General features: G+C 33.9%; 2 protein-coding genes and 1 long non-coding RNA gene across 4 annotated transcripts in view; 1 reads left to right on the top strand and 2 right to left on the bottom strand.

Annotated features, from left to right (window-relative positions):
• Window positions 1-893: 893 nt before the first annotated feature.
• On the top strand, window positions 894-23263 carry LOC143263895 (uncharacterized). The gene is made up of 3 exons (XM_003700251.3): window positions 894-1469; window positions 16001-16211; window positions 16823-23263. The coding sequence occupies exons 2-3, from the start codon at window positions 16027-16029 to the stop codon at window positions 18714-18716; spliced, it is 2079 nt and encodes a 692-aa protein (XP_003700299.2). The 5' UTR covers window positions 894-1469; window positions 16001-16026; the 3' UTR covers window positions 18717-23263.
• On the bottom strand, window positions 11472-12843 carry LOC143264603 (uncharacterized). Its single transcript, XR_013038404.1, has 3 exons — window positions 12522-12843; window positions 12399-12445; window positions 11472-12286 (listed from the first exon to the last, which is right to left on the bottom strand). It is a non-coding gene; the product is annotated as an uncharacterized LOC143264603 (long non-coding RNA).
• Window positions 20961-27720, bottom strand: part of LOC100883649 (hexuronate transporter) — a 29293-nt gene continuing 22533 nt past the window's right edge. For both annotated transcript variants that reach the window (XM_012298342.2, XM_076532540.1), the window contains exons 7-10: window positions 26907-27105; window positions 23929-24207; window positions 23065-23262; window positions 20961-22182 (exon numbers count right to left, since the gene is read on the bottom strand). In XM_012298342.2, the coding sequence (XP_012153732.2) occupies window positions 21980-22182; window positions 23065-23262; window positions 23929-24207; window positions 26907-27105 (879 nt within the window). In that variant the 3' untranslated portion in view covers window positions 20961-21979. The remainder of the gene's footprint in view (window positions 22183-23064; window positions 23263-23928; window positions 24208-26906; window positions 27106-27720) is intronic.

The following is a 27720-nucleotide window of genomic DNA, read 5'->3' as shown; positions in this document are numbered from 1 at the left end:
ATGGTTCAGCAGTACAAACGTATTTTTTTACCGCGCATAGATGTAGAATTAAAAAGTATAAAAAGATAACTTGAAGAATATTTTCAGTTTATTAAGTTATTCTTTTTTAATACTATATGAATTAAATTGTAAATACAGTACATCGAATGAGAATATCAAACACAATGATAAGGAATGATCAAGTCTAAAACCGAACAAAAAAAACTACATTGCAGCGTAATTTTATACATGTCGGTGACATTATTAGCTTCAAAACTAATAATTACACAAAAATGTGCGAACGATGTAAAATGCGGTTATATTTATGACTAATTATATTTTCTGTCAATTTTTTTTTCTCTGAAACTGAACGAGAAGGAAAAATTTTATTTACTGTAGAAAATAAAAAATTGATGAGTATATATATTGATTTATAATGTTCAAAAATTAAAGTATTTATATTTATATTATTTAATAATTTTACTTAGTAATAATTACATTTTTCGTAAATCGTGCGTTTTGACTTATATTTTTATACAACTAATTTGTCAGAAGTAACAGTATATATGTATAAGCAATGCCCAATAGTTGTATCAATTCTCTTAAAGACGTATAAGATATATTTTATTGGACATTGCAGGAATTTTCCACTTTTGAAAAACATCAAGAAAACATAAAGAACCGCTAAATGGAACAGTAGTATAGTAGTATAATAGCATAATAACAGTGGACTAGTTACATAGTAGAATAGTAAGATAGCAGTATTGTAGAATTTTATAATAGTGGTATATTAGTATACTGAAATAGTAGGATATCAGTATTGTACTAATAATATTTAAAACTGGTAGGCAATGTATACCATGACAAACATCACGACTTTCATTATTATCTACAGTAAGGATTGGGTAATAAAGAAGAGTTTGTTGCTCCTGAAACATCATCCTTCAGGAAAACTATCATAGAAATATAATCGAGCTTCACACGGCATCGTGTCGTGGTTTGAACGAAAAGAGAAAGAGACAGGATTCCGTCCAGTTGACCAGAGGGAAATGGGCCAATCAGAGCTCAGAGTGACTTGCGTTCGAATCGGGAGAGTTCGGGCTGGGACGAGGTAAGCACGATTTGTGCTTGCTTCGTGAATCTTGCAATTCGCTTCAATTCAGCCAGTTGAGAAGGAACGCTTCTGGTGGAATGTCGTGTTTTAACGCTGCAGTTTATATCTATCGTATATAGGCAGCATTAATTAACTCTACCATAAAAACGGTACTTTCCATTTCCAACATACATTGATCGGTATATACAGTTCGTACAGTGATTTGTATTGTGATGCGTTAAAATTTTCACTCGAATTTGCATATACACGACGGTGCCATTTGACAGTTTACCGCTTCGTCCTATAGTTTGGGTCGATGCAATTGTTGAAAGGATTAACCAAAACATCCCCGATCTAAATGGAGTGATTCTTCCTCTGGGTCAAGAAGCTTTGTTTGGTGAGTGTTCAGTTATTTTCTTCTCTTTGCACGAGAAAGAACTCGATGTTTCTTTGGTACGCGTGATTTTGTGTTCTTCATTCTATCAATATTGACAGGAAAGATTATACGATGAATGAGGAAACATGGTATTTAGTTTTTTTGTATGTTGCATTTACTGTCAATTGTAAAGATTCATAGGAACGTTAGTTATTTAATTTTGTTATTATAAGGTGTATGGAAATATTGGAAAAAGCGTGGAGTGAAAACACTAGTTATGACGTACCCTTCCCCATTTGTTCATTGAATTTGTGATTCGTTAGTTGCGACCAGAAATAGATTTTTTCAGTTAATGTATCCTCAACATTAGAAACAACCTGCATTCTTTATTATGACGTCTTTTTTGCGCACAATGACTTTCATTCTATTGCTTTCCATACGCAATAAGACAACTTCAAGAGTACGTACCATAAACATATCTATTTTCTCAAAAAAGAATATCATGTGTACTTACGTTTACGTAGGTTACTACACACTCTTACGTTTAGAAAGTACAACGTATGCGTATACACATACCTTTGCTTGCTTGCGCAATTCATTTTCGGGCATGTTGTCGACCTTTGATTCTGTTTGATTATACGTATCGTTGTACACCATAGTAAATAACGTTACAAAAAATTTTATATACAATTTGAGCACTTCTTGTTATTACTGTACAGTTCAGTACATATATTTTAGAATTTCTTTTAGGAATGTGTCAACTGTTTGGAACGTGAGTCGAATCGAACATAGCAATCAATTGTTCGAATAGTTAAAGGAAATTCGGTGTTTAAATATGCTGCGTAATATCAATAAATTTAATTTTATCATTTACATTATTTGAAAATTGACTGCTGAAATATTTTGAACAAATTCAACATGTTCAAATATTCCGCGTAATTTGAATTTATTTTTGTCATGTTTGTTATGTAAAAGATTAGAATTACAGAAATGATCGAAATCGAGTGGAATGCAGTAATCGATTGTTCCAATAAGTCGAACAAATTTGATGTTATTTTAATCGTTTGAATCGACATCGATTTGATCGTATTAATTGATTATTTAAATATCTCGAAAAAATTCTCCTTGATTCTTTCTTGATCATTGAAAAGCTTAAAATTTTAGATATAATATAAATTAATTCGATCGTGTTAATCGATCTACTTGGACTAATTCGAAAAATTATTTGTTCAAATAACCCGTATAAGTTGAATAAATTTAAACCGTAGATTAGAGGCTATAAGTACAGAAAAAAAACTTTGTTTTTCCTTTTCTTAGTTTACAACCACGTGCTTTTGAGACGAGGAAAACAATTATCACCGTTCACTGGCAAATTTAACAAGTTTCCTCGTGACTGACGATTCACATCCTCTTGTAACTTTGTTTGCGTTATGTATTTAAAATAACAAATTGGTTAAAACTGCATATCGTGCTTGTTTTTCGCGCATTAAAAGAGCAAACTTCTGTGGAAACATTGATTTTGGAGCGCACAGTTCAATTTTTAAAAATAACTTTGTACAGAATTTAAATATAAATATGTTGTGCTTAACGAACACGTGAAAAATATATATAATATCATTAAAATATAATAACTGCTGGAAAAATACCACCCCGGTGTTTCATCGCGTGATAATGTGGAAAAGTTTATGCCGTTTTTTCGCGAGTAGTGCACTTAGTATTTATACTTGATAAAAATCTAACCCGGTCACCAGTGTATCTCATTCGCCTGAATTTTAAATTTAAACTCTAAATTCTTTCGCACTTTGTCCACGTACGTGAAAGTTTTAATATCAACCACAAAAATTACGTTTATCAATGTTAATATCGTTCTTTATATAGGATCAAAATAGATTAAAGTTAAAAATATTTCACAAAAATGTAATGAGTTATGATTTGACAAAGATAGGATTATGATTTAGTTAAAGTAGGTCAAAGTTATTTCTTCTACCTGTTATCAAGACTTTAATGCAAATTGCTTCAGTTCAAATCTTTTAAATAATATTTGTATGGTTTCATTTAAGAAAACGAAGGTCATTATGAAATCATACGACCTTGAGATAACCTTCGCTTTCATAGCCTAATTTTCCTTCTGAAGTATAACTTTCTCTGTGAACATTTTTTCGTATCTTTACATATAAGAAACTGATCGGGGATGATATAGTTAAGTGGGTCACCCTGTATAATTTTGCTAATTGTTAACCAATTATCCATCAATATCGATAGTATTTATACCATTATGTAATATCAATTAATATGTCACATTGGTAGGAAGTATGAGGTCATCTGACTCTGTCTACTTTTTATAGCAGACAGGCATAATAAGATTAAAACTCGTTACAATCAGTCTGCGTGTAAAATTATCATTCAACACTATACTCTCTGTCTGCCGCTTCTATATCTGTCGATAAAAAAAGACTTTCTTATATTCTAAGTTTTTTGCGTAATGAAAGGTCATTATTCGTTCATTTATTTGTTCAAGAAGTGAAAGACGCACTTTGGAACCAACTTCTAAGAAAATAGTTTTAAAAATTTCCACTGAAATTGCGTATCTATATTAAAAATGAAAATATCTTTGCTTTTACGATTTGGCTAAGCGAGAAATGTATTCTTCACAGAATTGAATAGCTTCGTTATCGAACACTTTTTTGATTGTTTCTTAACGTATTCAAGTACCTGTTTATAAAATTCTGTTTTACAATTAATTCATATTATTAGATTAATGAATTCATTTGCAAAATTTAATTTTGTACTATATATTATTTTCATTTTCATTTTTTAACGATGCAACGTAGAACAATATAACGCGTAGGCGATATAAGGCGAGGATGATATACTGCATAGGCAACATAACGCTTAAACTAATATTACATATGTAATATGATGCATAGTGGATTAACTCGTGGCGATCTAACGCGTAGGCGATATAAGGCGAGGATGATATACTGCATAGGCAACGTAACGCTTAAACTAATATTACATATATAATATGATGCACAGTGGATGTAACTCGTGGCGATATAACGTGTAGGCGATATAAGGCGAGGATGATATACTGCATAGGCAACGTAACGCTTAAACTAATATTACATATATAATATGATGCACAGTGGATGTAACTCGTGGCGATATAACGTGTAGGCGATATAAGGCGAGGATGATATACTGCATAGGCAACGTAACGCTTAAACTAACATTACATATGTAATATGATCCATAGTGGATGTAACTCGTGGCGATATAACGTGTAGGCGATATAAGGCGAGGATGATATATCGTATAGGCGCTATAACGTTAAAGTTAATATTACATAGGCAATATGATGCATAGTGAATATAATTCGTGACGATGTAACGCAAAGGCGATATAACGCGAGGATGATATACCACATAGGTTATATGAATATAGGCAGTATAACGCATAGCGTATATAATTCCTGTCAATTTAAGACGCATGCGACGTAATGTGAAAATGATATATCGCATAGGTGATATACCGCACAGGCGATATAATGCGAGGTCGATATAATTAGAGACGGACTAGCGAGATATTAGCTAATATAACTCATAGAAATGTCAGGCGCAGGTGATATGATGCGTGGCCATACAATGTGTGATTATATAACGCGAGTCGATTTAACTTGGGGTAATTACGATAATATAATATTAAATAGTAAGATTTTCTAGTACGAAACCCTTTTAAAACTGATACGTCTAATTAAAATCGAAGTTCGCGATGGAAAGCTTTATTTTCCTCGTTAATTACTGACTTTACAAATGTAATATTTGACATTTGAGAGAAAAAAGATTGTCGTACACATTGGATTTTTGGTCCAGTACGAATAATAATAGAACAATTATTATTAGTGGATTATTGCGGTAATAACAGTAAAACATTTATATACGTATATGAAGGATCGATAATTTTAGTATCGAATCTTGGAAAAAATGTTTATCAATCATATCGATGGGCGGTGCAAAACAGTTTAAAAAAGATCCGAGTAAGATAAATATTTGTTAACGCGTCATCTTAAATCTTTTATTTATTGAATTTAAAAGAAATTTCTTTTTAGAAATGAAAATTAACAAGACGTTATTCTTTCTTCTACTTTCTTCAGTGATTTTAACGCTACTTTGTATGATTTACGTATCTTCGATTCTAAACGATTAAGTGAAAAATTTTTCAATAAATTTCAACGTATTTTATTCTGCTACTTATTTGTTACCGCAATAATAACATTTTAGATCAAATAATTTTTCTTTAGCTTTTTCTCATATTATAGGAAAGCAAATGTATTTGTATTATGATGTTATTTAAAAATCTCTAAGAAAAGATATGTTATAATTAAATACAATAAATTTTTCATTAATATTAACAAATTTTTTTTAGCATTTTCTTGTTACAATAAATTTTTCATTGATATTAAAGCTTCTTACTAACCATTTTCTTGTTACTAAATTGAAATTGGTTGAAATAAAAAAAATTTGAAAATTAATTGGTAAAAATAGATCGATGTTTTGTTTATTTGTCGATATTATTATTTAGGTCGATACTGTGCTGACTATCTGTCCCTCGCGATTGATATCGAATTAAAATTAGCAACTCTGGCCGAATGATTAATAATTCATTCGACATGTCATTCGACAGAAAGAAAGGAACTTTGAAACCGCACGTGTATGATGATGAGTTGGCAAGCCTGGTATTCTAGTTAGTTACAATATAGTTTTAATTTCTGATTTATTTCATTCCTGCTTTATTATCATTTTTAACGATTAGATATATCAATTCTGAAAGATTAAAATATCTTTGAAGCTTCATGTAATATTAACATAATTTTCGGCAAAAAGAGAACATTCTCTAAATTGTTTTTTCAAATGAATATAATGACAACTTCAAAATATTTAAAGATTAAAATTGATACTTGTGTTAATGATATTACCAATAAATGTTAAAGTAATTTTTTAGAGCAAAAGAATAAAAATTTGTTGTCGAACGAATTGAATTATTTATTTATATTTCGCGGCTGTCTGACACCATTTCAAGAGAATATTATTCCTGTTTAGTTCCTGTAAATCCAGGAACACTGTCGACTTTAAACAATTACCGGAATGACGTGGAACGTTTCTGTAAAGTGTACAATTGTTAGTTCAATCTATTCTTAACGCGAAAATCATCTAAATGCAGAAATTTGCGTCATTAATCACGGAATACGAACCAGAAACCCGCATAGAACACAGTATGGTGTCCATTCGTGGTATTTATTTTTTACGGTACTTTTTGCGAACCCGGAAGAGGAAAATTCTGGCTTCATCATCGCGTTAATATCATTCATGGTGATTCACAGTTACTCTCTTCTAATTTTTAACTAACAACATTGTAGCTTTCAAGCATATTCTGCAAATATATTTCAGATATTTAAGATTATTACAGAATCGAAATTATATTAACTTTAATAATGGACTATAAATTGGAATAGAATAAGAATAACGCTGTTAACCATATAGTAATATACTAGCTTATACTAATTGTATAAGCAACATTAATATAGTAATATATATAGAAATTACACAAAGTTTACTAAATAAATTAATTATCTGTAGAGTTAAAACACAAGTAATATTGATGACATGTAGTATAGTGGAATAGTAATGTTGTGGATTTAGTATATTGTGGAATAGTAATACAGGAGCATAATGGTGTAGTAGTATAGTAGTATAGTAGTATAGTAGTATAGTAGTATAGGAGTATTGTAGTATAGTAGTATAGTAGTATAGGAGTATAGTAGTATAGTAGCACAGCAGTATAGTAGTATAGTAGCATAAAATAGTAGTATAGTTACAGTAGCATTGTGTTATAGTAGCGTGGTAGTATAGTAGTATAGTAGCGTAGTAGTACAGTACCATAGCAGTATACTAGTATAGTTGCAGTAGCATTGTGCTGTAGTAGTGTGGTAGTATAGTAGTATACTAGTATAATGTAGCAGTGTAGTTACATTATCATTGTGCTATGGTACTGTGGTAGTATAGTAGTATAACGTAGCAGTATAGTAGTATAACGTAGCAGTATAGTTACATTAACATTGTGCTATGGTAGTGTGGTAGTATAGTAGTATAACGTAGCAATATAGTTGCATTAATATTGTGCTATGGTAGTGTGGTAGTATAGTAGTATAGTAGTATAACATAGTAATACAGTTACAGTAGCATTGTGCTATAGTAGTGTGGTAGTATAGTATTATAGTGGAATATTGATATACTAGTTAGTATACTGGTATAGTGGTATAGTATGGTGGTATTATAACATGGTGAAACAGTAAAATAGTAATATCGTGATATTAGTAGAATATAACTATGAAATAATAATTAATATTGTAGTAGCATTATAGTAAAATATTATTGTGAAATAATAGTTCATTTATATAGTAGAGTGTTATTAAGCTAGAAATGTAAACTATACTAATTAGTAAAGCAAGTATCACAGAATGGAATAAAATAACAAATTTCTTATTCAACGATCGTGGCAAATGATTCTTTTTTACATCTATTAAATTAACGTATGTCATGAATGATATAATCTTTCACAATTTGTATTTATTATTGATAAGTAATTGGCTGATATTTGCATTAGCAGAACGAGGAAAAAAGGTTTTTTCCTCGAGGAAATCTGCGCTAGAATTGTTATCTTTAGAATGTAAAAGGAGGTCAGCTGAAGATATTTTCGTAAGCGTCTAATTAAATATTCAGCAAAGAATCGTGTATTTGAAATTTCGTTGTACTTATTCTTTGCTCTTCGTCGAACCTCCTACGAACAAGTTCCGTCTCCTTTCTCGTGTCCAGGGGAATTTCTGGATTAATAATAATGTTTAGTCAGCATGAGACCGTATCTCTACAGATAGACTAATGCCCGTATTCATTAAGCTCATAATAATTTCAGATGGGCAGTTTCTAAGAAAGGAACGGTGACGCGTTTAATCGGCGAATCAGTGAAACGTTTAAAGTTATTAATTTACAAAATCATTCAAAACAATCTAAATTTCTTTGTTTCCTTTCCGCTAATTTCATGTAAATTACTTTATCGTTGTATGTTTCAATCTTTAAGATACGAGTACATGTTTAGGAATAATTAAAATACGTTTTGCATATTTTATAATCTCTTAAAGAAATATAGTAAATACTGTAAATATTAAGATTTTAATAGTTTATTATTTTATTGACTTATAATCAATTTAAGCTGTTCAATGTTGGGAAAATTAAACGCAAACAGATATTTTTTATTTTAAATAACATACATCAAAGTTTATGACAATTTATTCTCTATTTCATGTTTGCTAATATCTCGATTCGATTGTACTTTAGAAGGTACAGTAGATTCAATGTCGACTGTACCACTGTTAATTATCTTTCATTTAGTTGCTGCAGCACTTCACGTTCTCGTATGAAGGACATTGCGATTCTGAATGAATGACTGAACCGTTATTTTTATGCTATAGTATATATATAATATATATATACTGTCAGTCAGTTGTCTACATCGACATTTCATTCAATTTCATCAATCCTTTTAAGTTTGCTTCAAATATAGTTCGATGCTATATTTTGTGCTATTACAAAATTGCAAATTTGCACGTTGGTTAAACAGTCAATCTCATTTACTTGTTTCGGGCTAATGACCACAGTAGTCGACGCCCGCAACAAGAATCAATCAATCAATCAATCATTTACTTGTTCGGATATTCACTGTATTGCTTCGATGTCGTTCGTCAGTAATTTTGTGCCACGAATATTAATAAAATTCTTATACAGCTATTTTCAATAGATATTGAGGTGTACATTCACGTGCCATAAGTGCCATTTTGAAGTACTTTTCTGTCATGAAATTATATTAGACCATATAGGTACTGATTTTGTTACTTATGATTATTGATAGATTGCTTTAAAGCCGTTGGTCAGCCATTTTATAAAACTCTTATACAGCTATTTCCAATAGATGTTAAGGTGTACATTGATGTGCCATGTTGAAATACTTTTCAGTCGTGAAATCACACTGGACTTTATCTCCCTAATAGAGTACATTCCACCGTTTATGATACATTTGAAGTCGATGACCAGTTTTTGTGTTATGAATATTAACGAACCGTTTATATAGCTATTTTTAACAGGCCTTCAGCTTTACATTAATGTCCCAAGAGTATTTTACTTTTCTGCATTGTGTTACATATACTGGATATTAAAACTGTTACTCGCTATAAATTCAAATAGGTATTAAAGTTGTTATTCACCATGAATAAAAAATTTGATGACTTTTACGAACATAGGGAAGGTTATTTTGCGAAAAAATCTTGTTTTCCTTGTTAATAATTTAAGCATTGAAAGTTGAACGGACCGTCTATAACCTCAGCTCCTTAAATGATGACAAGGCATAAAACGCAAAATTAACGATTATACGAGAAAATTGCTTCTCTCCTTTCTCACGTGTTTGCTGCAGTAACGAAAAAATCGCTTTAACCTCCGCCTTTATCACTGATAAGATACAATATATTATTTCAAGGATTCTAAGGAAACGCGGAACGTATTTTCTATCCAACGATTTTATTTCGTACGTCAGTTGGAAAGTTTTTCGTTTTTTTCCTGGCGATTCTACCTCCTGAAATTTCATTGTCACGAACAGTTGGATGTCATGTTTCTCTTATCTCTGGCTGTGTTTCATGTGTAATCCTTGACGATTTTGCAAATTTCACGCGATCGACGTCATGAAAAATTCTTCGTGCAATATTCTTGAGATCAGTTCGATGGAATCGTTCGTTAATTGAGGCCCCAAACATTTATGGTATGGTCAAGTACGATGGAAAATTTATTTCTATAGTTTCCGGTTTTTTCCCCTGTTCTTTCAAGAATTTGGTAATCAACGTTATTCCCACTGCCATTACCGCTACCGTTAATTACCGTTATTATTATTATCATTTTTGCCACGTTTACAAATTTATCCTCTGCTATTTTTACCTTTTTATCAGCTATTTTACTATTTTTAACTTTTTATCATTTTTTCAGTTCACATCAATTTAACGTTTCTATATTTTTTGTTGTTTTACCGGGTTGCAATTTTACTAATTTTCATGCTGCTTATAATTTTACTAATTCTTCATAATTTACTAATATACTAATTGCCATATTTACAATAAATACCACATTTTTTATTTTTATTAATTTCAATGTACCTATTGTGCAATACGCATTATTAAAAGATATATAATAATAAAATGTATAATGTGTTATACTGATTTATATTAATACGTATAATTGAAAGTACCTACATTCAAAATTCAAACGAACGTAAAAGTTGTTATTCACCTGGTTCCATTCATAAATATCTCCGCTGAATCACTTTCTATATGTGAACTACTTTCTTATGCAAATATTATCCGACAACTTTAGAGGATCATTTTTTTTGCCACAATCTCTTACCGATTCAGAGCAAACAGCAGAGAATATGTTTCTTCTTAATGATTCGGCTTCTCTGGCGTTCATTCTTCAAATACACATTAGACTAAATACAAACATCGTTCGGAATTTTACAAACAGCAATAAACCTCTGTACACCCAGGTTGTTTGCGAAGCTTTCCACATTCGAAGTTTCATCTGGTAACTGGCAATCAGCCATTTCACGTGTAAAACGTTAAGGGTGGGTTTGTTTGATCATTTCCGTCAACCTTCAAGCTGTAAATCGAGGTGCTAAAAGTGCCACTTTGTAATGATTTTCCATCATTAAATTATATTAGACTTTATCTAACATTTTGTTGTTTCACGTAATTTACGCGTTGCATCGAAATTGATGGGCAGCCACTTTGAATTATGAATTTTGATGAGGCACGCAGGTAGTTTCAGAAGACTTTAAACTTTACATTTATGCGCTGTAAGTGTCACTTTGTGATACTTTTCTGTCATGAAGTCACTTTGGACTTTACCTGCTTCCACATTCATCATCGTTCGGTGTAGCTGACATCACTGTTTGTTCTAACTGACAGCTATCCATTTTACGCGAAAAAGATCGACGGTGCGATTATGCAGTCATTTTTGTTGATCTTTAAGCTTTAAATTGATGTACTACAAGTGTTATTTGGTAATACTTTTCTGTCATGAAATCTCGACAGACTTTAGTTATGTAATAGAATGCATTTTATTGTTTTTGATGATTGATACCTTGCTTTGAAACCAATGGTCCATTATTTTATAGGACAAATAATCACGATGCGTACATGCACTCATTATCAGTAGATTTTAAGCTTTACATTGATATGCCATAAGTGCCATTTGTTAATACTTTTCTGTAATGAAATCACGCAACACCGTATAAGATGTAATGACTAGAAGAATGTTTATTACGGTCAATATACTGCGGGTTGGAAAATCAATACACTCATGCTGGTTCCCACATGAATTATCATAAGGTCGTGAACTTTTATCACGATCCATTAACAGATTGCGTGAGAGAGTAGGGTAACCCGTTCCAAAATGAGTCATTGATTGATTTTTGTGGAACGTGAACCTCGCAATGCTCTCGTATATTTTCTTCCGAACGTTATACAAGTTCTCCAATTTTTTTCTACGAACTAATCATTATTAATTCTCCGAATTAATTATTCGGTATTCAATGTGCTAATATTCTTATAACGTTGCGGTATGATTTCTTTGTTGAGATACGATGCTGGAAAGTTGGTGCAGCGTTAAAAGAAATTCGCAAAATTATGTTGTGACCTGGTTATTTTCCGTTATATTCGAAGTTACAGTGTCACAAAGGAGGTCCCTCTATGAATTGTAAATCGCATGTTTAAAGCGTTAAGAATGACTCAGATGCGAAAGATAGTTTTATTATTCGGTTCCGCTCGAGAAATGCATTTACATCGGGTAAACATCTTACCTGAAACGTAGCAAACGATGAAAAAAATTCGAAGACACCGCAAAATTCTGCCAATTACAATAAATACATCGAAACATTAAACATCGTTGGAGATCGTTTGACGTCAACCAAAATTTTTTTTACCGTATTTCGAGGCTCGTAATTATCACCGACACACCGTCCATTACTATTGTAACGATCTTCGTTTATTACCTTCTTAATCGACCGTGAAATCTACCTACGTACGCAAATCGTTCATGAGATAAATAATATGAACTATGTATTACTCGGAAACAGTTTACCTGTAAGTGTAAAAAATGGTATTTATATTCATCCTTATTTCCTGTTTTTCGTATTTATAAATATTTCGGGGAAGTTTCGAAAATAACATTTATTACGTCACCGTTTTTTACATTTTATCAGGACTGCTATATTTACAGTTTATCATTTCACTAGTTTGTTGTTTTATAATTTTTACAATTCACAATTTTGCACTCTAAACTTCTACACTTCTACACTTCTAAACTTCTACACTTCTACACTTCTACACTTCTACATTTCTGCAATTTTACACTTCTACACTTCTACATTTCTGCAATTCTAGACTTCTACATTTCTGCAATTTTACACTTCTACACTTCTACATTTCTGCACTCTAAACTTCTACACTTCTACATTTCTGTAATTCTAGACTTCTACGTTTCTGCAATTTTACACTTCTACACTTCTACATTTCTGCAATTCTACACTTCTACATTTCTGCAATTTTACACTTCTACACTTCTACATTTCTGCAATTCTAGACTTCTACATTTTTGCAATTCTAGACTTCTACATTTTTGCAATTTTACACTTCTACACTTCTACACTTCTACACTTCTACACTTCTACACTTCTACACTTCTACACTTCAACACTTCTACACTTCTACACTTCTACACTTCTACACTTCTACACTTCTACACTTCTACACTTCTACACTTCTACACTTCTACACTTCTACACTTCTACACTTCTACACTTCTACACATCTACACATCTACACATCTACACTTCTACACTTCTACACTTCTACACTTCTACACTTCTACACTTCTACACTTCTACATTTCTACACTTCTACACTTCTACACTTCTACATTTCTACAGTTCTACGCTTCTACATTTTTATAGTTCTACGCTTCTACACTTCTACGTTCTACAATTCTACGTTTCCACAGTTCTACGCTTCTATGCTTCTACACTTTTATATTTCCGCAATTCTACAATTTCACACTTCTATACCTTTACAATTCTACAGTTCTACAGTTCTACAATTCTACAATTCTACTGTTCTAGCATTCTACTTTTCTATAGTTTCAGTGTTCTATCACTCTACTGTTCTGCCATTCTACTGTTTTATTATTTTACTGTTCTTTCATTCCTCTGTTTTATCGCTCTTTTGTTCTACGATTCCACTGTTCTATTATTTAGCTGGACTAGTATTTTCCCATTTTACAATTCTACTATTTTACAATGTTACTGTTATATCATTTCACTGTTTCACAATATCATTATTTCGCTATGTTACTCTACTACTATTTTATTTTACTTATTATACAATTTTATTATTTTATTTTTTACTTTTAATATACAACAACTTTGTCATTTTAGTATAATACTCTATTAGATTATACTATATTATTATATTGTTTTATTGATATATTATTTCACTATTTTACCGTTCGGTTTAATCTGAACCAATTTTTCGATTTTATTTTTGAATTGTGTTTAATGGTAGACATTGAAAAAGTTGTGATCTCAGAAACCGATCAGTACTCGTTCATTTACGACGTTTATAAGAAAATTGGTGTCAGTAAATCCCCCTTGTTGGCATTTTTACCGTCGCCGATACGCAAAAGCTTCACAGTATACGAGCAGCAGTTATATACCGCTAAATATAGCTGAAAAGTTGAGTAGAGTCAGGAGGGGGTGTTTCAAGTTCTACGCAAGATCGTAGGTAAATGCGACCAACGCGATTTCGAGCACATGTGAATCCATCGTAAATGCGTTTGATCGCTTCCACGTTCACGTGAGCAAAAGGATATCCGTCACACGTGGACCACGTGTGCAATAAACCGAAGATACTACTATTTAAGTGTCTGGGATAATTTATGAAAGTCCGGCGCGATTTTATAACAGAAAAGTTTCGCGATGTAACGGTTATGCTACGTCGATGCGAAGCTTAAGGTCCACTGAAAATAATTATATAAGCGGTTCATTAATATTCATAGTACAGAATGGCTGATTGTCGACTTCAAAGTGATGTATCAGTTACAGTAGAAGATGAAATGAACACTAGTGAAATATAGTCTTTTATGACAGAAAAGTACAACTAGAGAACACTTATGGTATATGAATGTAAAGTTCAGAGTCTACTGAAAACGACTACATTAGCGATTAATTAATATTCGTAACACAAAATGGCTGGTCATCGGCCTCAAAGCAATCTGACCATAACAAAATGTACTCTATTATACTAACGGGATTTCATGACAGAAAAATATTACAAAATGACACGTGTGACACGCTAATTTAAAGTTTAAATGTGCACGAAAATCACTACATAAATGCATTGTTGTACTGTTTCGAGCAAAATGGATGGTTGCCAGTAACAACACTGAGCTACACCAACCGACGATAGATTTGGAAACACGTCTGGCGCAATTTCATGACAGAAAAGTTTCACAAAATGACAGTTATAGCATATCAGCGTAAACTTTAAAGTCCGTTGAAGCTGGCTACATCAGCGCCTCATTAATATTCATAACACAAAATAACTGACTATCACTTTTACCGCAATGTATAGGTTACGGTAAATCGTAGGATGTCTATTAAGAAACTAAAGTCTAATAATTTCATGACAGAAAAATATCGCAAAGTACCGTTTATGGCACATTACTGCGAAGCTTAAAATTTAACGAAAATAACTACGAAAATACACTTTTATTATTTCGAAAGGAACAGTGTCCCAGTTGAAAAAATCGTAAAATTTGTGGAACCAAAACAATCGTATTTGCTTCTGGATGTTATTCAGAAATATTTTGCTTCTGTTGTTTTTTTTTTACTTAACAAAGAGTGATAAAACGCTGTCAGTTGTGCGTCGAATAATAAATTGTTCGGTTAAATGAAACAATACGTTCTTTAACATAGGTACATATGTAGTTGGAACGTAGGAGTGCATGTTTTGAATTTTGCAACAATTCGAGGAAAACTAAACCTGACGGTTATGAACGCTTGAGTGAATTTATATTTTTCAAGGTTCTTCTTGAATAAGATAGAAATAGCAAAGGACAAAATGTTAGTTTTGCGTTTAAAAGTTGTCTAAAAATACCCTTACTGTACATATAAAATGTGAAACAAGTCGAAGCGAACAATTTGCGAGTAAAAATAGAGTATGATGTAAAATAAACACTAAATTAAATGTTCGTGTTTCACGTTTCTTGCTCCAATAATGAATAACTTTGTTAACAAAATTTGAAGTTAACTTTACAACTGCAGTCGTGATTTTTACACGTGTTATTCGACAAAATAAATTTGTTGTAAAATAAATGTTCATAAATTGCTTGTTACGATTGTTTCAGAATTGTGTTACATTCATTATACATGAATGGTTGGAGATTCGCCAGACATCGTCGAAGAAGGATCTATCTCAGATCTGGGAGATCTAGAAGGATGGTGGGATAATCAAGGGATCGTGGCTTGGAGTTTCGTCCTTTTCGGATGTTTCGTTCTAAACGTCATTCTCTTATTGGCGTTTCTTATACGCCCTTCATTGCGCACCATTTCCAACAGGTTAATTGAAAATTTTGTTTAAAAAGTCATGTAATGATGCTCTATCAGATCATTTCAAAAATCCATAGCTTTCTACAAATTAATTGTATTCACCACTTATTATTAACCATTATAGTACCATTATAGTACAGTTGTATTCATGTTTCTTCTATAATCGCTGTGTGTTTGCTATAATCTTTGCTGTAACTTTTCTATACTCCCCATAACCTCTATACGTCATCCATAGCCTGTATATTTCATATAACTTTTGTATACCTTCTCCAGGCTCATATGTCCTCTAATGTTGCTATACATGTTTTGCTATATGTTGTTATATACCCTTTACAGTCCTTTCACATTATTTATATGACCTCTATACTGTATATCCTCTGATTCTACATATAGTCATCCTTTACATCTCTATAATTATATAGTGTCTACATGTCCTCCATAATCTTTAAATATCACATACTAATCTCTATGGACTATATTCTGTGTGGCCTCTACAGTCGTGTTATATCCTCGATAAGTTAAAGCTTCCATATCAGATCCCACGTAAAGTCCTTGAACCATTTCATCAAAAGCAAACCTCCCACACATCACACTAATTGGCACGTTAATTTTGATTTCAGGTTTGTCATGAACTTAACCGTGTCAAACCTGCTGGTATGCGCCACCATGATCCCGTTATTGATCATGGACGCAGCCTCTACCGCGCCTATAGTCGATTCTACGTCCATAGGTAGCATCTGCACGATATCGGAAGGTGCGGTCGCCATCGTGACAACATCCTCCGTGCTGTCGGTGCTGTTGATCGCGGTGGATCAATATTTCGCCGTGGTGGATCCATTACGTTATCGGGCACGAGTGGACAAGCTTAAGGCTGGGATTTTGATTATGTCCATTTGGCTGATCTCCATAGTGTTCGGTTTTCTCGCGTTCTTCAACCCGAATCCTCAGAGTCTCTGGCTGGTTTGCAATTCCGGAAGTCATAATTTTACTAGCGAAAGTCCTATAAAGGGCACGCGAATTGAAGAGCTGAACGCCACTGACGCGGGGTATGCGTTTGAGGACGGCGCCATTACTTACGGCTTCGTCTACGCTATCGTGTACAGCGTCTTCGTTTATTTCATCCCCTTTGTGGCCGTCTGTTGGATCTATGTCAGCATCTTCGTGGCCGCGCATCGGAATTCTGTGAGGACTAGAAAAAGTGGGTCTAGACCGATATTGTCCTCCGCAAGCTTCAGCGAGGAACAGAACGGTCCGACCAGACTTCAGCGTTTACAAACAGACACCATCGAAGACTTTCGTAAGCTGCCAAAAATATCCAGCCTGTCGTCGATCGACGAGACCAGCGAGACCATGCAGCCACCAGGTCAAGGATCCAGGAGACGTTCTTTCTCGTCCGCGTTGGAAGTGGACGTGACTTCAACGCAGGCCGACGAGCAAGCTCCCTCGGGAATCATGTTCACACTAGGACTGCAGCCGCTTCAGGTATCTCCTCGAGGCTCCAGCTATTCGGAGACGAAGGAGGAATCTCAAGTAGTGGACCAAACAGGGAAATCTCAGGCGGGGAGTTTCGTCACCGATGAAAACAGCGACTCAGAGGACGAGGTTCCCCTCGAGTGTCTTAATTCGTTGGACAAAAAAGTATCTTCAGAAGCCGTTGAGGCTGTCCAGAATAATAAAGAGGATGACACAGGGGATCCAAAGATTAACCAGCGACTTGGTGACTCTGGGATTTTGCGGAATCCCTCTGACGGAAGGCCTCATCGTAGACTGTCGACCACGTTTATGGATGTGGAAGCGGGTAATCTGTCCGAGAACAAGACTGAACGAGACCCCGCCACCTGTAGCGGTACAGCAGAGTCGTCGTCCTCTCTTTTGACCCCTATAGTAACCATCACGCCGGCAACGAACAAGAATGAAGGCCTGCAACGGGTGGCGAGTGTGAGGAGTACCTCAAGTTATATAAATTCTCTGAAAGATCGAATCAGCAATGGATCTATATTTAGGCACCGAGAAGAGGCCAGGGCGGCTCGAATCAGTGCCGTGGTCATAGTGATGGGTTTGATTTGTTGGTCGCCATACGTGATACTTCTGCTGATGAAGAATTTGCCTCGGTCTGTTGGCCAACACGTGCCTCACAAGTACGACGTGCTGGCCTCAAGTTTTCTGATCTTGGCCGCGTACATCAGCCCTCTGCTGTTCGGCTATCGCTCCAAGAGGGTCAAACGAGAGCTGAGACGGTTCTTCTGCTTCCGCAAAGAGCTCTCCTACAAGAACAACAGGAGCCTGATGGCGAAGAAAGTGCTGAAGAGGAGGCACAGCAGCACCTTGAGTCATTTCGATATGGACCACAAGTATAATATATTTAATTGCGTTTACGGGAGGAATAGATGGCCTAAAGAAAAGGTTCAGTTTGTTCAAGTGCCGGACACTGCGTTGGCTGTTGAGACGTGCAGGAGCAGCTTCTCCAGTGGTGCCAGCACACAGATTTCCAGCACCTCGACAGACGAATGTTGACGCATAAACGTTTAATGTTCCTGACACGATGTTTGCTCTATACTTAATCGGCGATAAATTGCTGTTCGTTACTTAAGAAGATACCAAATGATGCTTCGATGCCTCGAATATTTACAGAAATATTCAGGTTGCTGCGTGAGTACTTGAGGTTAGGTAGGAAGCATTCGATAGGGTTGTTTGGATACAACAATTTGATGTAGATTCTTTTTTACTTTAAGAATTGTGAAGGAAGGTACTGTTAGGTTGTTGCGCATTAGAGTTCATTAGTATTGTAAAATATGCATTTACGGTACATCAATGTTTGGTTTCAAGTTCGACGAAGACTGCGAAAAGTCTTCATTAATGTTCTTAATAGAAATTGGCTGCTTGCCAGACATTGCAAAATCCAGACGATGATGAATTTTGAAACACTAAAATCTGACATAAATTTAGGGTATAAAAGTGGCACTTGTGATACACCAATTTTAGACTTCAAGTTTCATAAAGATGATTGTGTAAGGCCTTTATTAGGGTTCTTAATAGAAAATGGCTGCTTGCCAATTAGAGCAAATGATGATGGATTTCTAAACATATTAAATCTGGCATAAATTCGTGACATGGAAGTATTACAAAATGGCACTCACTGCACACCAGTTTTAAGCTTCAGGTTTAATGAAGATGAGTGCATCGAGCTTTTATTAATGTTCTTAATAGAAAATGGCCGCTTGCCAATTAGAGCGAATGATGATGGATTTCTAAACATATAAAGTCTGACACAAATTCATGACATAAAAATATTACAAAATGGCACTTGTGCTATACCAACTTGAAATTTAAAGTTTACCAATTACGCCCCATTGTATGCACTGCATTAATATTCTGAATACAAAATGGCTGACTGCTATTTGCAGCGGACAATGATTCAGATTAAAATTTACAAATTTAAATCAAGACATTCCACGGCTCAAATGATCTACTGAAGAGTATAATTTTAAACAATGAACTCTCATATTTGCAACAACCTAACACTATCCCAGTAACGTACGAATACTTACTTCATCTTTTATTTTTTTTTAAAAGATCTTTATGATACTTAATTGTCCTTTAATGTACGGTTTGTTAAAAAATTAAGTACCAAAGATGCACTCTGTATCCAAAAATCAACTATTTATTATTTGAACGAGAAAAAGTTTGATAGGAGAAGATAGTTATCTGGCCACGATATTTTGGTTACAATCATTGTAACCAAATCTACTGAAGGTCACTTTTGTGATCTTAGCGGACGTCACAACTATTTTCAGATGCATTTGAACCGATGGCAGACAGTCTTTGACTCTGATTCCATTGACAGAGACAAAGAGAGTGGCTGCCAAGTCTGTGTTTTTGCATTTGCAAAGTGCGCGACCATTCAGTTTCACCTTGTTCATCGTTAACAAGCAAATGAACCGGTCAAAACTGAGTCGTTAAACAAACAGATGCGAAGACGAATTGCCTCCAAAGATCATTATCTTTTTCTGCACGCGCGAACATGACAATTTAATTAGGTATAAAACACGATGACACTCAGATGAATGTTAAATAGCTCGTTTGTCAGGTCTGTTAATAAGGAACAGCAAACAAAAAGTGGTTGTGCGATTATATACTTACGGTTCTTGTTTCTTTTTAATACACAGATTAATTTTGTGTGAAACAAGCTTATACTTTTTTTGATGAAACTTGATTAGTATTAAATTACATATCCGTTAGGTTTATTAGTCGATGTCGATGAGGCTGTTTTTGCGGTGATATCAGTTTTGCACCGTAGCATTTATGGAGCAACGGAATTATACAGGTCGTCTCAAAAATAATGTGCACCACTGAAACTTCTGGTGTGGATACTTTGTATTAAACGAAATCGAAAGATCTTTTACCGTGTGTCGTTTGTTTTATAGATATAAACTGTTGGACACTGGGCGTTTCATTTTTGAGGCACCACTCTTGGAACAGCCATTAGAGTGAGAAGTAAATTTTCATGTTTCCATGAAAGTTTTTGTAGTTATTTAAAAAATCTATATCATTATTTTTTAATAATTGTAAGGACTAAAATACTGTGTTATAGAAGGACTTCCAATTTGAGATCGCTCAAAAATGAAACATCCTACATATTTTATAATTTGATACATTTTCGTTTAATATAAAGAATTTACAACTTTTTGTATGGTGTACGTTTTTTGAAACGACGTGTATAATCGTACGAACAACCACGAGACTAACTTTCAACATAGCAACACTTGAATAAGCTATTTATTGATACATACCTATCAAAGTATTTTTTTTTACAAGTATGTCGAATAATGTAAATATGTACACAACGTATCTTTCATGACAGATCTTGTACCTTGAAGTGTCAAGGATGCTATCATCTTCCTCCTCCATCGCTATCTATTTTGTACATTACAAATAAAGGATACTTTTTCTTTTTTTATTTATATTAAATAATCTGTACATATACGTCGTGATTTGATGATGAATCTTGGTATCGATTTTATTGTGTATCACATGTTACACAGTGGATGCGTCTTGTGTGTGTATGTGTGAGTAATGTAGTCCTCATCAAGACATAGCGGGGTAACAAATTAAACTAAAGTGTCTCAAATAGTGCCAGTATTATGGCTGTCGAAGAGTTTTACAATCCCGCTAGGATTACGTTGATGAGACTATTTGTTCGAACGTATATTTTTGTATATCTGCGAAGACACGTGTACATGTATAAACAGGCTGTTTTTAATATACGATAACAATAATATTGACTTATCGATTCGCCTTTACCAATCACAATTACAATTTATTATTCTTCAATATTAAATTACGAGGTTTCATACAAAATAATTGTACTTTACGTTTTTTTATGTCAGAAAATTGTACAACGTTTGAGAATCGCTCGTGTGAACCCCGGTCCTTGTATAATTTATTAAATCTTATTTTTCTTTAGCAAAAATGATCATTAAACTCTGTATTTTACATAACAATTATAATATCTTAAATCAAATTTTACAGTTGCTAAAATATAACCTAATAAACATTCTATATAGTTAAGTGATCTATCAGGTATTGATTATATCGGGGGTTCACAATTCTTGTTCCACGGAACATCAGGATTTCTTTCAGTTTTAACTAACAGCGTACAGTATATAAAAAATTGTTTTAAAAACGTAGTTGAGAAGAATTGAATTTGCTGTCATGGATAGATTTGCATGGATAAATTGCTATTTACATGCGATTGTTGGAAATGATATTCTCCTAACTTATAACCTAGAATTCTCGAAACGATGTGGAGGTGGTGGGTACAGTCGTGGGAGTTCTATGGTTGGAACACGTCCATCGTCAGTTGTGAACGTGGTATTATCGTATCCAAACTCTGGTTTGGCATTGATCACGGATTCTGTATTCTTTGATTCTCCTTTAGCGCCCTCCATTAGGAACATCGTCAAGAAGAACATTATGGAACCTATTAAAAATAAATGTTCATTGATAAGTTACCAGGAATTTCGTATGTACACTGCTGGCCAAAAGTGTGACTTTAATTTTGACCAAAAAGTATGGCGTTTATAGTAATATGAAATTGTGGTATCAACTCTAATTTAAAATCATGACTGCAACTCAAACATCAAAGTGTAGACATCAATTTTATGTAAATTGTATGGCATCAATTCTAAGAACAAACTATAGTATCAGCTTTAATGTGAAAGTATGAACATCAATCCTTAAAAGTGTAGCATCAACTCTAACCTCAAAGCATGACTTCAACTGAAACCTCAAAGTATCGACACTAATTTTATCTTTGGAAGTATAGTATTAACTCTAATATCAAATTAAAGTATCAGTTTTGATATGAAAATATGAACTTCAACCCCAATTTAAAAGTGTCAACTCTAACCGAAAACTAGCATATCAAGTTTAGTCTAAAGGTATGGCATCAAGTTTAATCTAAAGGTATCAAGTTTAATTCAAAAGTGTAACATCAAGTTTAATTTAAAAGTATAATATCAAGTTTAATTCAAAAGAACAACAACAAAGTCATGAATAGTGTAAAATTCGAATGAGGGAATAAAAGAAACAAAAATGGCGGGCTACCACATTTTCGGCATAACAAAATGGCTGCCATATTTGTGAATTAAATATAAATTAATTTTAAGTCAATAACAAATTACTTGTTTCAAATTGTTAAAAGTTTAATTTGAAAAAATATCACTTGCTTTATTGAATAGCCTCATACTTTTGGCGCATAGTGTACTTGTGATTAAAGATAGACTGGAAAGAGTAAATTAGATATCATTTGCCGATACTCGGTAGCAGATGATACCTCTTATCGGATTGTTTGATCACTTACTAATGCCATAAAAGCCAGCATAGAAAATATACAGGGACCCTCGAAAACCGATGGCCATTCTGGTCGGCTCGACCAATATTGGCAAGTTTCCACCGATATTGTTCATGACGAACAAAAAGGCGCCAATCGTGGTCGACCTCAAATGCAGCGGCACTATTTCCACGACTACCGCAAACACGATTCCGAACCACATCTCGGCTGCAATCACAAACAAAATATTAACAATAAATAAAATAGGAGTACATGTACCGATGTCAACCCACGAGTTGGCGCGTGAAGAAGCTGAGGTGTTTAGAGGAGACACAATTGGTCAGAATAGAAAAATGGACGCCCAGATTCACGTATTTTTGGCGGTTGTATAATTGACTCTTGCGGTCACGAATTGGGTGAAAAACAATGACCGTCTTGAAACTTCTCTCAAGTGAGCGAGATAGTGCTACTTGTATTCAGCAGCTGCTATTGGCATTATTATTCTTATTTGCCTGTATCTAACGCAGAGGGGCTTCTTTTACTTTAAGTCGATCACGCGCCAATTCGTGGGTTGTCATCTGTACATAAATCAACAAAAGACCAGACAAAGAGAGGATAAAACTCTCCAAGTCTAAAATTCACAGAGATTTGGTCATCATTCTACAATTTGTATTTCGGACTCATACAAATATTTTCTCTGGCCCGATGACATTTCTTGACTTACATTGTGTATTCAAAGTCCTTGTATACTTTTTTTTATTTTGTTCATTATATATTCATAATCTGATAGTTTGCTTGTTATGTACTGGAAGGTTTCTCTTTTATTTTGTTCATTATATACTCATAATCTGTTAGTTTGTCTATTATATACTCAAAGGTGTGTACTTTGCTTACCAAAGAAATAAGAAATACCGAGAGTGATCATCGCCCACAGAGGATTGAAATACACTGAACCAAATGCAAATGGCGTCGCGATTATTTGACTTATGGCTAAACATGCCACTCGAGATCTGATGCCCATTTTTGCTACGAATTTGTCGCTGACTACTCCGCCTACCACGACACCGATGCTGCCGATTACTATGGTCACAGCGAATAACCACCATCCTAGATCATAGTCAGGAAAGTACTCCCTGTAGTAGAGGTCACAGTTGTAGGCGAAACACATACCGCCTGAAAAAGAATAAAATATATTGTCTTAGAGTGGCAATAACAATTGGAAAATTTTATTTGTTGTGGGATAAATTACATATTGCATATGTAATGTTCACGAAGAAAGATTTTATCAACATTGTGAATTTAAGTAAAATTTTACATCTTTGTGCTTGAAGGTTGTTAGGTTTGGGTATAATTTAAGTTTGTCTGACGAGGAAATAGTATGAGAGGATTAATATGTTATTGGGTTTAAGTTTTAGGAATTGAAATTGAGGGAGAGCCAGGGAAAGCTAGGGAGAGCCAGGGAGAGTCAGGGAGAGACAGGGAGAGTCTAGAGTTTTATAATTTTGAGATCTTGGAATTTTGGAGTTCAGGGTTTTGTAACTTTTAAGTTTAAGGATCTGGGGGCTTTTGAACATTTAGTTTTAGTTTAGGAAGAGTTTTGAGATTTTGAGACTTTGTAAGTTTGGAATTTTGTGATTTTGGGACTTTAGAACTGAAGAATTTAGGAACTTTAACATGGTGGAGTTTTGAGACGTTTTGGGAACGTTAGAATTTTGGGGTTTTGGGATTTTAGGATTTTGAGAATTTAGGACTGGGGAACTTGAAAAGTTTGAAATGGTGGAGTTTTTGGGTGTTGCAGTTTTGAGACTTTGAGAATTTGAAACTTTGCTACATTGGAATTTAGAAACTTTGAAACGTTGAAGTTTTGGGATTTTGAAAATTTGAAATTTTGAGATTTCCAGCATTAACTTATGAGTAGTGTAGTGAAAGCCTTGGCACCCTATAACTGCAGAACTTTGAAACTTCAAAATTTTTTAATTCTGTTATTTTTCAGTCTCAATTCTAGTCGATGAAAAATTTAAATAGCTAAATCTAACCAAAACAAAAAGGTCAAGAAGATTTCTCCTTACATAAAGTTTAACATATGATCTAAAGATCACCTTAAAAAACAAAAACTTTTGAGTTTTATTTGTATCACAAATCGCTAACACTAGTGTACAAAAAATATCATTAATCGCCAATACTGACGTCATAAGGCGCATGAAATTTATTTAAAATTGTAATACTTTTTAAAGAAGTATTTTTAAAGTGGCCTTGAATACGAAACGTGTGCACAGTAATCATGTATGACACTTACGCACGGTAAAATTACAACACTTTTCTTTAGTGTATTTATTTAAAAGCTGCACGTGTTTAGCACTTCCCGAGTATGCATACATTTAACATTCAAAGTCAAAGTCAAGGTCATTAGTAAATTCCTGCATCCGTAACAGTGACACGAGTTTAACAGCGTCTTAGAAATCTACAATACGTATTAAACGATGCAGTCGTTCATTATAAATAATTCTTTGATAAATTATAATATTTGATAACATAATGTTTGAAAGGGTTAGCGGGTCGATCTCCAAATTTCATTTCATTCGAGTCAAATTAATTTTGACCCCTTAACCCACAAGTTTTCAGCAGTCGCGTCACTCAGAGCTACCTAATTATTACTGCAGAGTTAAGGTAAATAAAGAACGTTGAAATGTTAAGTGTATTTGGATTGAGCGATCTTCGAGTATTCAAATTACAATTGGTATCGAACTCAAAATTCGATGTTTATGCAAATACGATTTAGGTTTGTCACGTTTGAACTGTAACGTGCGTCACGAGTCTGCTCGATGTTATACGGGGTTAAATACACCCGCTAACCGTGGGTTTAGAGCACGACGTTAACTCCAAACATTTGCTGTTTGTGTTAACCTATTGCATCTTTGTGACTCACACTTATCTTGTTTGATACAATTTGAAATATTTTTTAACTGAATCTATTATACATGGGGTGTAGGTTTGGGCTGATCCTTCATTGACTACTACGATATTTTATGATTATGTATTATAAGGTTGTCTCATAACTCGTGTAACTCCCGGTAAGGGGTGGTAGAGAACGTGATTCTAAGCAAGATTTCCCTTTGCAAAAATGGGGTTTGAAGCTTGTATGTATGTATATACAAGGTGTTCCCTGTAACGCTACTCACAAACATTGTGAAGCAGTCAATGGTAAAAATTAATAATAAGAACATAGTAATCCTCAGTCAATTCAGCAAACTGTTTAATTACAAAGTTTTCATTAAATAAATGAAGGGGTTTGTGCCGTTCAACAAGCTCTGATAATTTCTGATAAGTAAAGCTATAATATTTGATTCCGTAACTACGCTGATAAATAAAAATTTCTCATAAGTTAGGCTACTTTTAATGCCAAATAAACATTTCTGATAAGTTAGGATACCTTTGATGCCATATTTGCACTGACAAATAAACATTTTTAATAAATTAGACTGCCTTTGGTGCCACAATTGTACTAACAAATAAAAACTCTTGTTGAGTTAGTCTATCGTTGTTGCCACAATTACACCCACAAATAAAAATTTCCGATAAGCTAGGTTACCTTTGATGTTACAATTACACCGACAAATAAAAATATCTGATAAGTTAAGTTATCTTTGATGCCACAATTACACCCACAAATAAAAACGTTGTCAAAATGCTGAGGAAATCTTTCTTCGGTACACAGTTCACACCCTAAAGTCTCGTCATAAAATGTTGGAAACTACCGAAATCGAATATTTCTTGCAATAGATATAAATTTTGCTGGAATTAACCAGCCATGTGGACGCTAATATACCCTTCGAACGTATTTCAATCCTTTGCGTCAAGGTATTGCCCTTTACCGCAATGTCTGATGCTGGCGGCCAGGCATAAAAGTATAATCCTCGGCTGCAGGATCACTTTCCACACAGGTATTTTCTTCCCGTCGGCGTTTGTTTCCTCTTCGCCGATCGATTTTCTCGTTGGTTCCGAAAGAGTAAAGGTAAAAACAGCCACGATCAGTCCGATTATGCCAGCTCCGTAGTAACACGCTCTCCATCCCTGTTCAAACAAATTTCCAAAACTTAGGCTATTTACGACAAATCTGTGGAAGGACGGTTACAGTTAGGTTCTGTTAGGTTTATGACGAACTCTATAGACATTTTTGGAGACCGTTTCCGACGTAAAAGGACGTTTCCAAACGTGGATAATCATTTATTGTACACTTTTAACTAATTCGAATAATGGTCGATAATTATACACGTTGAAGAGGAAACTTCACCGATTTTAACGACCTCGAACTATATTGTCACGAATTTTGTACAACTTTTTCCTTATTCATTTTCCTTCGTATGTTGGCTTAAATTTCAGAGATATTTTTAACGTGGTAATTATTTATATATTTCAAGGTCATTGAAATCGGTGAGGTTCTTTTTTTAGATTAAAACCTTGATTATTAATTTCCTTCTTGTTTCATTTATTTATCTAGAAACAAGTACCATTGTGTCAAACTATAATAAATAAGGTGAATTGGGGTAAGCGCGAACTGGTTTTCGTAAAGTTCGTATTTAAACGTAAATATTTTCAGTTTGCTACGTAAATACTTGACGCTGTCGATATCGAACGTTTTGCACAATTATTACTATTTAATTAATATTAACTAGGACCTTAATTTTC

Source organism: Megachile rotundata, chromosome 6, assembly GCF_050947335.1.
Source record: "Megachile rotundata isolate GNS110a chromosome 6, iyMegRotu1, whole genome shotgun sequence".
NCBI lineage: Eukaryota > Metazoa > Arthropoda > Insecta > Hymenoptera > Megachilidae > Megachile > Megachile rotundata.
Note: the sequence above shows the minus strand (reverse complement) of the source record. Positions and strands in the feature narration are given on the sequence as shown.